The sequence below is a fragment of the Osmerus eperlanus genome, chromosome 2, assembly GCF_963692335.1.
Source record: "Osmerus eperlanus chromosome 2, fOsmEpe2.1, whole genome shotgun sequence".
In the NCBI taxonomy this organism is placed as follows: Eukaryota; Metazoa; Chordata; class Actinopteri; order Osmeriformes; family Osmeridae; genus Osmerus; species Osmerus eperlanus.
The window spans coordinates 24,894,667-24,911,382 of NC_085019.1; the positions used below are offsets into that span (position 1 = coordinate 24,894,667).

Consider the following 16,716-nt stretch of genomic DNA (forward strand, 5'->3'; position numbering starts at 1 on the left):
TAGCCGATCGCTGGTTTACCTGAAGCTGAATGAGCACAAGGAGAAAGGGCTTCATAATCTACAGTTGCCTGCCCTGCTGTAGCCAGTTTTACAAATGGTTGCTCACATACATGACGGTTGTTTATGTAACCGGTGTGAATCGGTGAAACTCACTCCTCAGGTATGTAAGAGGCCACCCGCATCAACGAAAAGCTAGCTTTTCTTTGGCATATTTGGTAGTGGTTGCACTTGGCGGTCCAGAGGTGGGAGGTTCGACTCCCGATGGCAGCGAACGATGGCCCTGACCGAGCAAGACCACGTCTCTTACACCCCCGTTATATATATATATATATATATATAGCTTATTTCCGTTATTTTAAAGCAAATTTAACAATTTTGTAATGGCATGACAAACGTAATTATAGCCTAATATAATGAGTGATATCGTGGCATGTTAAGGCATCATTATAGATTGTTGACATGTGTTTTTGGAGCAAAGACGAAAATGAATAAATCATGTCTCATAACCACAATATTGTTATGGTTATGCAACGTTATGTCAGTTATCACCACAATGATTGCATTAACAATAACAGTAAGCCAGCAATAGTAAAGCAACACATCATCATCATCATAATAGTAACATATATAGGCCTATTTAACTTAGCTTGCTTTGCCGAGCTAGAACAACGACGGAGATATGCCCATCTAGAATAGGCCTATATTTCTATTTCTTTCAAAGCGACATACAAATTGTGCACGTAGAAACTATGAAAGAACGTACAGCAGAGTATCAAGATCATAAGGAGTAGTTGGTTCAAACAGGATTGGTTACATTGTTTATTTATCGGCTAATAGGAGACACCCGAGAAGGTGTTGATTGGCAGAAAAAGATTCTTGCTCATGTATTTGCAAAGCCCCGCCTCGTCCTTCCCATTGGCTTCTCTGGTCCTGGGTCTTGATTGGTTGCTGTACGCTGGGTCTGTGCATGGGGAGATGGACAGGCTGCAGACCAGAAGAGACCAGTTCAGAATCTGAATGGGCTTTATTCACCATGTACATTCATACAAACAAGGACTTTTCTGTGGAAGGAAGGTATATCAAATCTAAAATAAGATCTAAAATAAAATGTAAAATAAAATAAGATAGCCTATAGTATAGCTCAGTGGTAGAACATGGGGATGGGTATAGCTCAGAGGTAGAACATGGGGATGGGTATAGCTCAGTGGTAGAACATGGGGATGGGTATAGCTCAGTGGTAGAACATGGGGATGGGTATAGCTCAGTGGTAGAGTATGGTGATGAGTATAGCTCAGAGGTAGAGTATGGGGATGGGTATAGCTCAGTGGTAGAACATGGTGATGAGTATAGCCCAGTGTTAGAGTATGGGGATGGGTATAGCTCAGTGGTAGAACATGGGGATGGGTATAGCTCAGTGGTAGAACATGGGGATGGGTATAGCTCAGTGGTAGAACATGGTGATGAGTATAGCTCAGTGGTAGAGTATGGTGATGAGTATAGCTTAGTGGTAGAACATGGGGATGGGTATAGCTCAGAGGTAGAACATGGGGATGGGTATAGCTCAGAGGTAGAACATGGTGATCAGTATAGCTCAGTGGTAGAACATGGGGATGGGTATAGCTCAGTGGTAGAGCATGGGGATGGGTATAGCTCAGTGGTAGAACATGGGGATGGGTATAGCTCAGTAGTAGAGCATGGGGATGGGTATAGCTCAGGGGTAGAGTATCGTGATGAGTATAGCTCAGTGGTAGAACATGGGGATGGGTATAGCTCAGTGGTAGAGTATGGTGATGAGTATAGCTCAGTGGTAGAACATGGGGATGGGTATAGCTCAGAGGTAGAACATGGTGATCAGTATAGCTCAGTGGTAGAACATGGGGATGGGTATAGCTCAGTGGTAGAGCATGGGGATGGGTATAGCTCAGTGGTAGAACATGGGGATGGGTATAGCTCAGTAGTAGAGCATGGGGATGGGTATAGCTCAGGGGTAGAGTATCGTGATGAGTATAGCTCAGTGGTAGAACATGGGGATGGGTATAGCTCAGTGGTAGAGTATGGTGATGAGTATAGCTCAGTGGTAGAGTATGGTGATGAGTATAGCTCAATGGTAGAACATGGTGATGAGTATAGCTCAGTGGTAGAGTATGGTGATGAGTATAGCTCAGTGGTAGAGCATGTGAACTCTGGACTAGCTAAGTCACAGAAAACACTTTTGCGAATGTTGAGTTTTGAGGGACCCAGGTTTGGCTTCTGACCTGTGAACGTTGGAGAAGATTCTGCGAGAGTCTCGGTCCAAGCAGATGCTGAAGGTTCTCTCATCTACAGTTCTGATGCTGAAGCACTGACTTCTAATCTCCTGTGGAACACATAATAGAATTCCTTAATGGTTTTAAGTGCTATGTAAAGTATTATGATGAATACCCTAACAGTTCCAGCCTTTTTGTATGGTACTGCCATGAAGACCTTAACAATTCTAACCTCTATATAGAGTACTACCATGAAGACCTTGATGGTTCTGACCTCTGTGTAGAGTCCCACTATGCGTCTACCCTCCCAGGTGTCTACAGTGCTAGAGGCGGTGTAGAGGCAGACAAATAACCTTACCGTGCCGTGTCTGGGACTGTCACCCAGCAACCAGGCTGTGAGGGTGTGCACACCTGGGAGACAGGAGAGATTAGATACAGAACTGTGTCGACTACTAATCCTAGAGTGTAGACTATCATCATGAAGTAATCCTACAGTATCGACTACCATCATGGGTCAGATGGCTGAGGGGTTAGGAAATCGGGAGGTTCAGGAGGGAGGTTAAGGAATCAGAAGGTTTCCGGTTCGATTCCCGGACGTGCAAAATGATATTGTGTCCTTGGGCAAGGCACTTCATCCTACTTGCCTCGGGGGGAATTTCAAATAGAATGCATTGGTCTGAGGCAAACTTTTAATAAACTTGTCAAATCATATTACGTCTCTATTCTTTCGAAATGTTTTACCTGTAAACAGAGCCCATTGCCACCAGTGTAGGTAGGTCTGTGATAGCAATCGAAGGAAGTTTGTCAACCCATAAACTGATACAGTAACGTTCACGTTAGACTAGCTACTGTAGCCAATATTAAAACGTTCCCAAGATTCAGCCTTGAAGATAATTGACACGGAAACACTTATAAACCAAAATGACAGCAAGAGACAGGGCCAGGGAGTTTCCAGGAGATCTTTATGAGGATGGATCAATACTTTTTTGCAAAGTCTGTCAACATTCAATCGACCATATTCGGCGTCAAACTGTTGTGGAACATCTTCAGTGAAGAACAGGAAGGCTAGCGGAATTACACAGATTTTCAGTCTGAATAACCGCAGAAAATGTGAAATAAATCCGCAGATTTTGTTTGGGCTTGCTAATAACTGATGACAGGCCGCCAAACAGGACACATTTCCTCGCCTCCACATCTGTTGTTAGAACCTCAATCTCACAGTCTGTGATTTTTTACGTTTTTGCGTGTTTAGCCATTTTACTTCAGACAAAGAAATGACCCCAGGAGCGCATTTATAGGACATCTGCATATTCATTTATGGGAGGAGGCAAGGCGGGGTCAGTGGCTCGTTCACGTGCGGTCAATCTCACGTTGATTGTGATTCATAAAGGGAAAGTGCGCAGGACTAGCCTGGTCCTAACCAGACTCTCGTACATTTCATTTGAACAGAGAGTCTGGCCTCGCTCCATTGACAAGCGTTGACTTCCTTGTAGGCGGGTACTCTGTTGAAGTTTAAAACTTTTGGATCTGCCCAGAGCCACTCTGATCTGCCATAACCAATCACTAGCGTTCGCCTTAGCCAATTCCTTCACCACTACTGTAACAGAGCTAGCTGCCGTAGCTGGAAAATCAAACTGTTCCCGAACCCTGTGGGGAGGAGGGCCACAACATCATGGCCACCAACAAAACGCAGAGCCAGGCTACCGCAGGACCTGGCGTACGACCAGTTTTATACATGTGAATATTTCTGAGCGTAGGTACTTTTCAAGTTTGCTGGTATGTAAGCTGCGGAATCTTTTATACATGAGGCCCCAGGAGAGGCCAAGGCAGAATCCCATAATATCAGTTACGGTGCTTTGCCTTTGTTTTGCTGCACTCTAGAATGTTGTTTAGCTGCACTCTAGAACGTTGTTTTGCTGCACTCTAGAATGTTGTTTTGCTGCACTCTAGAACGTTGTTTTGCTGCACTCTAGAACTTTGTTTTGCTGCACTCTAGAACGTTGAGTTACGGTACTCTGCAGTGTTGCCTTTGTCTCATCTAGTGACTAGCAACGAATCTGCCGACTTTCTGCTACTTTGGCAATCTCATTTTTCATTGTTGAGCAGCAGCAAATTAACTAATTACTAATACCTTTTCTTGTAAACTGATAAAAAAAATCCACTGCAAACAACATCCTCTGTAAAGTTAAATCCACAGCATGATGTGTGAGCATTAGCCTCGCTGGCGTTCAACACTTAACATCCCAACAAGAGTTGTGTGTGAGTATCCTACCCTGGAATTATTTGCTTTCTAATATATTTGTTGCCATGATCACACATTTTGTGTAGATGTTACAATTATTATTATCATATACTGATTTTATATAGTGATCAGCAACCAAGTGAGCGATGAAATGAAAGTTAATGCCTTTTGCCTTGGCATGACCTCTTATTATTTTACAGACAATGCAAAGGCAGAGCACAGTAACTTCATTATAGGGGTCAAAAGTCAAGTTTGAGCTCAATATTTGTTTATGTAGATAAATGTAATTACTAAAACATCTAATTTCCAGTGTCCACCCAATAAGACATTTGGCTGGACAACTAAAAAACTTTGAAGTAATTTTTCTCAGTACTACACTCTGGTAAGTTAAGGTTTGTCTTTGACTTTGAAGGGTAGTGGAGTTGTAGCATTGTCCTATGAGAGACTGCACACACTCGATGCAGACGCACAATGGTTTGATGCGGTCTAATCTATGTCCCATGTTGTAGTTTTAAATCTTTTAAATCCCATGTGAAAGATGTCTTATACATAACGTATATACTGTATATCAATAGCCTGTTTGAATGTACAGATGTTTAGAAGGGTTAATGTTACTGTTAATGTCTCTATGGGGTCAGGGAGAGAACAAGGGATGTGTGTATAAACAGTGTAGTGGAGGTGGTTTGCAGAGTCTAACCCTCTGGGACATTTGGTGCCAGAGTGGAGATCTCCATGGTCCAGACTGTGCATGTCAGGTTCTTCTTAACCTCTCGCTTGCTCAGGAAAACCTGCGATACAAGAGACAAAGTTATGTTTTTCTAGGCATCTATAAAACTGCAGGAGAAGGAAGAGGAGAAGGAGGAGGTGAAGGAGAGGAGCAGGAAGAGGAGGAGGAGGTGAAGGAGAGGAGCAGGAAGAGAAGGAGGAGGTGAAGGAGAGGAGCAGGAAGAGGAGGAGGAGGTGGTGAAGGAGAGGAGAAGGAGGAGGTGAAGGAGAGGAGCAGGAAGAGGAGGAGGAGGTGAAGGAGAGGAGCAGGAGGAGGAGGTGGTGAAGGAGAGGAGAAGGAGGAGGTGAAGGAGAGGAGCAGGAAGAGGAGAAGGAGGAGGTGAAGGAGAGGAGCAGGAAGAGGAGGTGAAGGAGAGGAGCAGGAAGAGGAAGAGGAGGTGGTGAAGAAGAGGAGAAGGAGGAGGTGAAGGAGAGGAGCAGGAAGAGGAGAAGGAGGAGGTGAAGGAGAGGAGCAGGAAGAGGAGGAGGAGGTGAAGGAGAGGAGCAGGAAGAGGAGGAGGAGGTGGTGAAGGAGAGGAGAAGGAGGAGGTGAAGGAGAGGAGCAGGAAGAGGAGGAGGAGGTGAAGGAGAGGAGCAGGAGGTGGTGAAGGAGAGGAGAAGGAGGAGGTGAAGGAGAGGAGCAGGAAGAGAAGGAGGAGGTGAAGGAGAGGAGCAGGAAGAGGAGGTGAAGGAGAGGAGCAGGAAGAGGAAGAGGAGGTGGTGAAGAAGAGGAGAAGGAGGAGGTGAAGGAGAGGAGCAGGAAGAGGAGAAGGAGGAGGTGAAGGAGAGGAGCAGGAAGAGGAGGAGGAGGTGAAGGAGAGGAGCAGGAAGAGGAGGAGGAGGTGGTGAAGGAGAGGAGAAGGAGGAGGTGAAGGAGAGGAGCAGGAAGAGGAGGAGGAGGTGAAGGAGAGGAGCAGGAGGAGGAGGTGGTGAAGCAGAGGAGAAGGAGGAGGTGAAGGAGAGGAGCAGGAAGAGGAGAAGGAGGAGGTGAAGGAGAGGAGCAGGAAGAGGAGGTGAAGGAGAGGAGCAGGAAGAGGAGGAGGAGGTGGTGAAGAAGCGGAGAAGGAGGAGGTGAAGGAGAGGAGCAGGAAGAGGAGAAGGAGGAGGTGAAGGAGAGGAGCAGGAAGAGGAGGAGGAGGTGAAGGAGAGGAGCAGGAAGAGGAGGAGGAGGTGGTGAAGGAGAGGAGAAGGAGGAGGTGAAGGAGAGGAGCAGGAAGAGGAGAAGGATGTGAAGGAGAGGAGCAGGAAGAGGAGAAGGAGGGGAAGGAGAGGAGCAGGAGGAGGAGGAGGAGAGGAGCAGGAGGTGAAGCAGAGGAGCAGGAGGAGGAGGTGAAGGAGAGGAGCAGGAAGAGAAGGAGGAGGAGGTGAAGGAGAGGAGCAGGAGGAGGTGAAGGAGAGGAGCAGGAGGTGAAGCAGAGGAGCAGGAGGAGGAGGAGGTGAAGGAGAGGAGCAGGAAGAGAAGGAGGAGGAGGTGAAGGAGAGGAGCAGGAGGAGGAGGAGGAGGAGGTGAAGGAGAGGAGCAGGAGGAGGTGAAGGAGAGGAGCAGGAGGTGAAGCAGAGGAGCAGGAGGAGGTGAAGGAGAGGAGCAGGAAGAGAAGGAGGAGGAGGTGAAGGAGAGGAGCAGGAGGAGGAGGAGGTGAAGGAGAGGAGCAGGAGGAGGAGGAGGAGGTGAAGGAGAGGAGCAGGAAGAGGAAAAGGAGGAGGAGGTGAAGGAGAGGAGCAGGAAGAGGAAAAGGAGGAGGTGAAGGAGAGGAGCAGGAAGAGGAAAAGGAAGAGGAAAAGGAGGAGAAGGATGAGCAGCAGGAAGAGGAGAAGGAGAGGACCAGGATGTGATGCCACACCTTCTTGTACTGTACTAAAACTGCCACCCCACTTATGTCCTCTGAGACTCTCCTTGTAGGTATTGCTGTAAGCAGACAGTGACAATAGTTAGTGTGTGTTTAGGGGTATAAGTGTGTGTGACTGTACATGTGTGTATGTGTGTGTCTGTGCATGTGTGTTTGTTAGTGTGTAAACTAATAAATGTACATGAGTGTGTGTACACCACCTTGTAGCCTTTGTCTTTGTTGCCTGAGCTCAGGAAACTCCAGCTGTAGATGCGACACAAACACTGCATCCACTGAGCTCCCTCCCAACAGACTCATCTAAACAACCACAGTATTAGCAACAAGCTAACCACAGTATTAGCAACAAGCTAACCACAGTATCAGCAACAAGCTAACCACAGTATTAGCAACAAGCTAACCACAGTATTAGCAACAAGCTAACCACAGTATTAGCAACAAGCTAACCACAGTATTAGCAACAAGCTAACCACAGTATCAGCAACAAGCTAACCACAGTATTAGCAACAAGCTAACCACAGTATCAGCAACAAGCTAACCACAGTATCAGCCACAAGCTAACCACAGTATCAGCAAAAAGCTAACCACAGTATCAGCAACAAGCTAACCACAGTATCAGCCACAAGCTAATTACGGAAGTACCTCCTGCTTATTAAAAGAGTAACTTTACAGAGTAGAGTGGAAAGGAGAGCTAAAGAGAAGGATGAAGGGAGGAGAGAGAGAGGGAGGGAGGAGAGAGAGAGGGAGGGAGGAGAGAGGGAGGGAGGAGAGAGAGAGGGAGGGAGGAGAGAGAGAGGGAGGAGAGAGGGAGGGAGGAGAGAGGGAGGGAGGAGAGAGAGGGAGGGAGGAGAGAGAGAGGGAGGAGAGAGAGAGGGAGGGAGGAGAGAGGTAGGGAGGGAGGAGAGAGGTAGGGAGGGAGGAGAGAGAGGGAGGGAGGAGAGAGAGAGGGAGGGAGGGAGGAGAGAGAGGGAGGGAGGAGAGAGAGTGGGAGGAGAGAGAGAGGGAGGGAGGAGAGAGAGAGGGAGGGAGGAGATAGAAAGAGGGAGAGTTAAAGGAAGTGAGGAATACCTTTACAAAGTAGAGAGGGAGGTGGACAGGCTGAATTGCACAGCGCAAATAGTAGGAGAGGACATCCAATAGGAAGCAGTCCGGATCAGGTGACAGGCTGTGATTGGACCACTGTAATGAATGGAAGCTTGCATTACCCCTCACTGTTACCCTCTCTCTCTTGCTCTCTGTCTCACTCTCTGTCTCTCTATCAGGATATCTGAGTTCTAATTACCGCGCTGGCTGTGCAGGATAATCTGGCCCCCTGGTTATAGACGTTGCTGTGGTAACAGGGGTCCTCACTGCCCAGGAAGGAGGCTAGCGACAGCCTGCCCCCTAACCCAGAGGTCCAGCCCTACACACACAAAGAAGGGTCAAGGGTCAGGGTGGTGGGGTTGGTGTTGGTGTTGTAGGGTTAGGGTGGGCCCAGACTCACAGAGCAGGAACTGGAAGACAGCTCGTTAGTGACGGGGATGTAGAACAGCTGTAGTTTCATTTTACTGGACAACATACTGTGTTTGGACTCCCGTCTGCTACAGAGAGATATTTTACACACACGTTATTACATACACACTTTGTAACACACACACTTGTTATAACACACAAGTTATTACACACAAACACGTTATTGGACACACACTGTTCTACAATATGTTCAGGTGTGTGTGTGTTTGTGTGTGTGTTCTACCACATCTTCAGGTGTGTGTGTGTGTGTGTCTGTCCTACAGTATATTCAGGTGAGTGTGTGAGTGTGTGTGTGTATCCTACAGTGTATTCAGGTGTGTGTGAGTGTGTATCCTTTAGTGTGTTCAGGTGTGTAGGTGTGTGTGTGTGTGTATCCTATAGTGTGTTCAGGTGTGTGTGTGTCCTATACCGTATTTTCAGGTAGGCTGTGGAGTGAGGAGTGGGGAGTCAGGTGGCTGAGCGGTGAGGGAATCGGGCTAGTAATCCGAAGGTTGCCAGTTCGATTCCCGGTCATGCCAACTGACGTGTCCTTGGGCAAGGAACTTCACCATACTTGCCTCGGGGGGAATGTCCCTGTACTTACTGTAAGTCGCTCTGGATAAGAGCGTCTGCTAAATGACTAAATGTAGTCATTTAGTCATGTAGTCATAGAGTGTGTGTGTTCAGGTGAGTGTGTGTGTGTGTATCAAACAGTATATTCAGGTGTGTAGGTGTGTGTGAGAGTGTATCCTACACTATATTCAGGCGTGTGTGTGAGTGTATATCCTATAGTGTGTTCAGGTGTGTGTGTGTCCTATAGTGTGTTCAGGTGTGTGTGTGTGAGAGTATATCCTATACTATATTCAGGTGTGTAGGTGTGTGTGTGTATCCTATAGTGTGTTCAGGTATGTATGTGTGTGTGTGTATACTACAGTGTATTCAGGTGTGTGTGAGTGTGTATCCTCTAGTGTGTTCAGGTGTGTGTGTGTGTGTTCAGGTGTGTGTGTGTGTGTGTACCCAACAGTATATTCAGGTGTGTAGGTGTGTGTGTGAGTGTGTGTATCCTACACTATATTCAGGTGTGTGTGTATATCCTACAGTTTATTCAGGTGTGTAGGTGTGAGTGTGTATCCTATTGTGTGTTCAGGTGTGTGTGTGAGTTTGTATCCTATTGTGTGTTCAGGTGTGCGTGTGTCCTATAGTGTGTTCAGGTGTGTGTGTGTGAGATTATATCCTATACTATATTCAGGTGTGTAGGTGTGTGTGTGTATCCTATAGTGTGTTCAGGTGTGAGTGTGTATCCTATAGTGTGTTCAGGTATGTAGGTGTGTGTATACTACAGTGTATTCAGGTGTGTGTGAGTGTGTATCCTCTAGTGTGTTCAGGTGTGTGTGTGTGTATCCTCTAGTGTGTTCAGGTGTGTAGGTGTGTGTATCCTCTAGTGTGTTCAGGTGTGTAGGTGTGTGTGTGTCCTATACCGTATTTTCAGGTAGGCCGTGGCCAGCCTGCCCAGCACACGGTCGTCCCCCATCACCACCACCTTGGCCGTGTGCCTGCTGTCCTGCCAGGACATGCGGACGCCCCCCTCCCCATCCACGGAGCTCCTCACTAGGGCCATCTGGGCTCGGCCTCGCAGCCCTCGGCTGATGCAGGACGCCCGGACGAACACCGGCCTCTGGTGCTTCTCCTCTATCTTCTCCTCCACCATATTCTCCCTCTCCTCTGCCCTCTCCTCTGTCTCCTTCACACCCTTCCCAGACTCCCTCCTCTCCAGACTGTCTGAGTCCTTCTCTATCCCGCTGTCAGAGGACTGGACAGACTCCCTCCTCTCCTGATCGTCCCTCTTCTCGCCGGAGGAGGGGGGGATGTTCAGGGCCAGCTTCGCCAGAACATTCCCTGTGAAACACAGCAACATCAAACTAAAGATGTTCGCATCTTTATAGTTGTTTTAATTGAATTCTGCTCACAGAGGAACTCACAGAACTCCTCTTCCTGGTTCCACAGGTGGAAGGAGATGTCTGGGTGGGGGAGGTGGAGGTCTGGGTGGGGGAGGGCAGCATCAGATCGATCTGATGACTTAGAACCTGGGGAGGGAGAGAGAAGGGGAGGTAGAGAGAGAGAAGGGGAGGTAGAGAGAGAGAAGGGGAGGGAAGGAGAGAGAAGGGGAGGGAGAGAGAAGGGGAGGTAGAGAGAGAGAAGGGGAGGTAGAGAGAGAGAAGGGGAGAGAGAGAGAATGGGAGGGAGAGAGAGAAGTGGAGAGAGCGAAAAGTGGTGGGAGAGAGAGAGAAGGGGAGAGAGAGAAGGGGAGGGAGAGGGTGAGAGCAAAAACTAGAGAAAGGTAACAGGAAAATAATAAAGAGAAAAGCTATACCCACCCCTTGTGTTATCCAAATCACCATGCGGCTGGTTTTGAGGGCTGTTGAGGATGTGGTGCTGGATGAGCAGAAGGCTGCGATGGTACTGGTCCTCATCCCCCCTCTCTGCACTCTGCTCCACAGCCTCCACCATCTGCTGGAAGTACGGCAGCACATCTCGCCCTGGACCCTGGAACACACACATGACATATCTATGTCTCCCTCTCTCTCTTTCCCTGCGTTGTTTGTCTCCTGCGTTTCCTCACCTCCAGGGTGGCTGCGAGGGCACGGAGCTGGCAGGCCTCCCCCAGCCCCGTCTGCAGCGTGTGGAGGAGCAGGCGTGTCTGCAGGGCCTGGGCCCCCCTGGGGGACCCCCCAAGCTCCAGGTTGGCCCTCACTGAGGCCCCTAGGGGGCCCCACACCACCGCCGGGTCTGCAAACACAAACACCCTGTGTGCCAGAAGTGGGGAGGGAGGTGGGGAGACAGACAGGTTGGGAGGGAGAGAGGGAGGTGGGGAGACAGACAGGTTGGGAGGGAGAGAGGGAGGTGGAGACACAGACACGTTGGGAGGGAGAGAGGGAGGTGGGGAGACAGACAGGTTGGGAAGGAGAGAGGGAGGTGGGGAGACAGACAGGTTGGGAGGGAGAGAGGGAGGGAGGTGGGGAGACAGACAGGTTGGGAGGGAGAGAGGGAGGTGGGGAGACAGACAGGTTGGGAGGGAAAGAGGGAGGTGGGGAGACAGACAGGTTGGGAGGGAGAGAGGGAGGTGGGGAGACAGACAGGTTGGGAGGGAGAGAGGGAGGTGGGGAGACAGACAGGTTGGGAAGGAGAGAGGGAGGTGGGGAGACAGACAGGTTGGGAAGGAGGTGGGGAGACAGGTTGGTAGACAAAAAGAAAGACAGATAGATAGATAGGCAGACAGACATATAGACACACAGACAAATGAAAAAGGGATTGGATGAACAGCTGTTAAATGGTCTAATTCTTTAGACCTAAGTCCTTCCCAGCTGTGGGTGAGTGTAGTGAGCACACCTCTCCTGCAGGGGGCTGTGTAGGTTCTGCTCCGCTATGAGCCTCCTCTGGTAAAGAGCACCTGTTCCAGGGGCAGAGTGTGACAGCAACACTATTACATGTTGTAGCATGTCATAACATCTTTACAACATGTAATAACAGCTTTATAACATGTAAATAACACATTTGCAACACATAATAACAGCTTTTTAACATGCAATGGTGTGTAAAAATGTAGGGGTTCTGTAATAACATAATAACAGATCTATGGCATGTACTGGTTTGTGATGCCGTGGTGTGACAGGCAGGGGACGCACCAGGGGTACTGAGCTCTGTGCGTATGCTCCTCAGGTGACGCAGAGCCACAGAGCTGCACGGCTCAGGATCACTCAGATACCTGCTGAAGCTGTCACACACCTCCGCAAGCAGGCTGGCAGGAACGTGGTCTGACTGGTTACAGACAACCAGAGGGGGAGGAGGGGAGGAGGAGGAGGAGGGGGAGAGGGGAGGAGGAGGAGGAGGAGGAGGGGAAGAGGGGAGGAGGAGGGGAAGAGGAGAATTTGGAGGGGAAAGAGGAGTTGGAGGGGAGGTGTAAGAGGAGGAAGATGAGGTGGAGGAGGAAAAAGGGGAGGTACAAGATTTTGAGTCAGGAGTGATTACAGACTGTTGACAGACCAGAGAATCAGCAGAAGTTAATGTAATGGAACACAATAATGCAAGCTGCATGTCACAGCAAGCTGCATGTCATGCAACAGAGAATCCCTTTTATCCATGTCAGCATCTAAACACGGTACAAATACATTCCTACAGCGTTACAAGATCTTGTGATTTCTGGGAGTGTGTTTAGATATATTTGTGTGTGTGCGCGTGCATGCGTATGTATGTGTGTGTCTGTGTTTAAGTGTATGTGTGTAAGTGCGTCTGTGTGTAAGTGTATGTGTGTAAGTGCGTCTGTGTGTAAGTGTATGTGTGTAAGTGCGTCTGTGTGTAAGTGTATGTGTGTAAGTGCGTCTGTGTGTAAGTGTATGTGTGTAAGTGCGTCTGTGTGTAAGTGTATGAGTGTAAGTGCGTCTGTGTGTAAGTGTATGTGTGTAAGTGCGTCTGTGTGTAAGTGTATGAGTGTAAGTGCGTCTGTGTGTAAGTGTATGAGTGTGATGGTGAGGAATGGGGACAAGAGGTGTGAGAGCTACAAAACAATGTAAACTCAATGTCCCTCCAGGTGTGAAGGGATGAGGTGTGAAGGGATGAGGTGTGAAGGGATGAGGTGAGCTGGTCATACCTGTAGGAGCTCGTAGTAGAGGGTGTGGAGCAGAGGGATCACATGATGTCGACAGTCTGACTCATTTTCTTTGACCTGTAAAAACAGGAGGAAGAGGAGGAAGAGGAGGCGGGGGAGAATAGGAGGATTAGGATGAGGAATGGTAGGAGAAATAGTTTGATTATGCAAAGTTAGACAGTATAGTTAATGTTTCCTCACACATGTGTGAGGAACAACTGTTCACATGTTCACTACCCACCTGGTCACTTAGTAACCACCCACCTGTTCATCCGGTAACCTGGTAACTACACACCTGGTAACCACATACCTGATCATCTGGTCTCTCCCCATCTGATCAACTAGTAACCTAGTAACCAGCTACCTGGTCACCTGACCACTCACCTTTTGCAGCTTGTCCACCAGAACACGGATCATAGGAACGCATGCTCGGCGTTCCATGTTCTCATCCCACATCATCATCCCTAAAACAGACATCATCCCACATCATCATCCCTAAAACAGACATGTGCTTCTTCAATAATGATTAGAACAGGTGTTGCTACATGGTAGGTAAGGTAACATGAGTGTGAAGCGTGATGCGGTAGTGAAAGCTTGCTGGTACCTTTATTGCAGAAGACGCCATCAGCCATGAAGACGTCCACCAGCTCAGATCACTTCCACACTCCTGAGGGTCAGAAGCACAGCCACACACTCCTGAGGGTCAGAAGCACAGCCACACACTCCTGAGGGTCAGAAGCACAGCCACACACTCCTGAGGGTCAGAAGCACAGCCACACACTCCTGAGGATCAGAAGCACAGCCACACACTCCTGAGGGTCAGAAGCACAGCCAACATCAGGGTGTGTGTGTGCGCGCGTGCATGCCTGCTCTTAAACTCTAAGCTTCATACTCTGAAACTCTTAAGATCTATACTCTTAAACTCTTAAGATCTATAACTCTTAAAATCTACATGATTAAATCCTAAAGTTTTAAACCAACACTAACTTGTCAGCCAGCAGATGTCCTCTTCAGTATTCCAGAAGCCTCTCCTCTGCCAGTACACTCTCCTCACACTGATTCAAGCGGTCATCCCTGCCCACTTAGAAGGTGTTACAGTTAGCCCTGCCCCTAGAGGAAGCCTGTTGTGTTAAACCATGCCCCTTAGAAGGTGTCACTTAAACCTGGTCTAGAATCTGTATTGGTTTAATCCCCAACACATTAGAATGTTCTACTAGGCCCCGCCCCAAAGAGGTGTCCAAGTGTAAGCCCCGCCCCCTGAAGGAGTGCTAGAGTAAGCTCCGCCCCCTGGAGGAGTGCTTCCTGATCTGACTGAAATATGAGGAAGTTTCCTTCAAGTTCCAGGAACATGTTGATCATGATCAACTGTCAGGATGTAATGCAGTTTTGGCATTGCAACATAATTGTCGTTCTTAGAGTGAGTCAGATGGCTGAGCGGTTAGGTAATCGGGCTAGTAATCTTAAGGTTGCCAGTTCGATTCTCGGCCGTGCCAAAATGATGTTGTGTCCTTGGGCAAGGCACTTCACCCTACTTCCCTCGGGTGGAATGTCCCTGTACTTACTGTAAGTCGCTCTGGATAAGAGTGTCTACTAAATGTAAATGTCTTATTCTTTCAAGTTACAGTTTTTCTCAATTGCTAAGACACATTTCTTTAATGTGCCAAACTCTAAACACACATCTTCATACACTTTTATAAAAAGGTTTTCATGAACCATTGACTATAACGTGTCCCTGAATTTGTTTTATGTTCCACCTCATGAGTTTGACATGATGTAAATCATAAAACTCACAAATACTGCAATTGTCCTTCTTACAGGATGTTTATTTTCTATTTGCATTATACAACAATTGCATTTTGAGCTCTTGTTACTGTAGTGGTTGCAATATAAATGGTAGTACTGTTAGTCAACAACACAAATTCAGAAAACAAGGAAATAAACAAAGCATTTTTTCACTTGGGTAACAGGGCTTGAGTACTCTACAGTACTGTTCATTCTGGGTCAGCATCCTGTCTCTGACCAGGGTCAGGCCAGAGATTTTCCTCAACATCAAAGGCAATGTTTTCTCTAGCCAAACAGCGGGGGCAAAATGCCCATGAATGCCTGAGCCATCCATGTTCAAGACTCCACAGAAATGTCCCCACAAGCTTCTTCCATGGCTTGGAGAAGGTTGTTCTGTAAATAGGAATTTATGTCATAGTGTGGCCAAATCTCATTTGAGATTGTTGTTCTTCTTACTCTTCCTCTGCCTCTTCCTCTCCCTTGTCCACCTCCTCTCATTCTGACAATTCGACCTCTTCCTCTGATATTTGCATCCATGATTTCAAAGTAAAGATGAGCTTACCTTTTTTTTTCATTCCAAACCCCTTATTGCTTGTTGAGTACTTTTGCTTGTTAGTGCTTACACATGGATAATTGGTTGTTAAGGGTGTTTAAATTGTGCTGGTTTGAGTTTACTTATCAAACGGCAGTGTTTTCTAAATGACATAATGGTGACAATTGTGTCTTAAAGTGAGAGGTGTGTTTAGACTTTTGCAAAGAAATTGTCGTGATCAATACTGTAAACATTTTTACATTACTGTAAAAACTCTTACATTACATTTTATTATTCAGAAGACACTTTCGTCCAATGAGACAAACAAATAGCACGTGTAGAAAGTAGGCCCTACAGATCAAATCAAGGATCAGTAGTGTATAGCTCTAACAATGTTTCATCCAGTCCTCAAACTTGTCCATATATTTAAACATTTAGTCATTTAGCAGACGCTCTTAACCAGAGCGACTTACAGTAAGTACAGGGACATTCCCCCGAGGCAAGTAGGGTGAAGTGCCTTGCCCAAGGACACAACGTCATTTTGCACAGCCGGGAATCGAACCGGTAACCTTCAAATTACGAGCCCGACTCCCTAACCGCTCGACCACCTGACTCCCTCCTTAAACACCGGGCTCTAATGTGTAAAAACACAATGCTCTGTCTCCTTCTAAATCGTGATGTGTATACGCAGCCGCGGGCGAGACTCGCCAGAAATACACTCACCAGGCTGTAAGCGAGAGTGTCTCTGAGGACCCGACCACGCGATGGCGCTCCGGCATCATTTACGCACGAGCTTCTGAAGCTAGGACAAGTGATACTCCGCGGTGACGGCGATGCACAAAGTTTATTCCTGTAGTGGACAGAACGTGCACTTAGGAGATGACTACTGGTTCCTACGAGAACTGAAGGCCACTGATTAGTCTCCTCTGTTACGTTTGTTGGTTTGTAAACAGTCAGGTGACCTGAACAGTCAGGTGACCTGAATAAATTATGCTAGCATCTCGTTGGGTCGGAACGGAATAAATGTGTATCATGAATGAGATGCCCTTTCTTGCTGTATCCCACAAACTAAGACCTTCACGGTTATCGAGCATAACTATTCCAGAACACGGCTAAACACTAAGTCTACCAGTACACATCCAGACCCTAACCTGTTACACAGTTATTACACC

General features: G+C 47.7%; 1 protein-coding gene across 4 annotated transcripts; it reads right to left on the minus strand.

Moving 5' to 3' along the window:
- Positions 1-533: 533 nt before the first annotated feature.
- On the minus strand, positions 534-14,252 carry pik3r6b (phosphoinositide-3-kinase, regulatory subunit 6b). 4 transcript variants are annotated; one of them, XM_062455215.1, is made up of 19 exons: positions 14,218-14,252; positions 13,835-13,926; positions 13,615-13,694; positions 13,234-13,308; positions 12,272-12,404; positions 11,976-12,036; positions 11,209-11,392; positions 10,964-11,132; positions 10,568-10,672; positions 10,067-10,484; positions 8,581-8,677; positions 8,380-8,499; positions 8,166-8,276; positions 7,301-7,397; positions 7,095-7,159; positions 5,186-5,276; positions 2,605-2,657; positions 2,256-2,356; positions 534-961 (listed from the first exon to the last, which is right to left on the minus strand). In XM_062455215.1, exons 2-19 carry the CDS (start codon positions 13,860-13,862, stop codon positions 820-822), a joined length of 2,130 nt encoding a protein of 709 aa, XP_062311199.1. In that variant the 5' UTR covers positions 13,863-13,926; positions 14,218-14,252; the 3' UTR covers positions 534-819. The 4 variants fall into 4 exon arrangements, with proteins under 4 accessions (XP_062311199.1, XP_062311186.1, XP_062311194.1 ...); XM_062455202.1 differs by having other exon boundaries at positions 534-984; XM_062455210.1 differs by lacking the exon at positions 14,218-14,252 and adding an exon at positions 14,041-14,092 and having other exon boundaries at positions 534-984; positions 13,835-13,897.
- Between the last annotated feature and the right edge of the window lie 2,464 nt (positions 14,253-16,716).

Bases quoted from the DNA above. Each gene is read 5' to 3' on its own strand.
- pik3r6b (XM_062455202.1), bottom strand. From the start codon at position 13,862: ATGGCTGATGGCGTCTTCTGCAATAAAG. The intron at 13,309-13,614 runs GTGAGTGGTCAG...CTGTTTTTACAG, and splicing joins TGGTGGACAAGCTGCAAAAG to GTCAAAGAAAATGAGTCAGA. The intron at 2,357-2,604 runs GTAAGGTTATTT...TGTGTTCCACAG, and splicing joins ACAGTCCCAGACACGGCACG to GAGATTAGAAGTCAGTGCTT.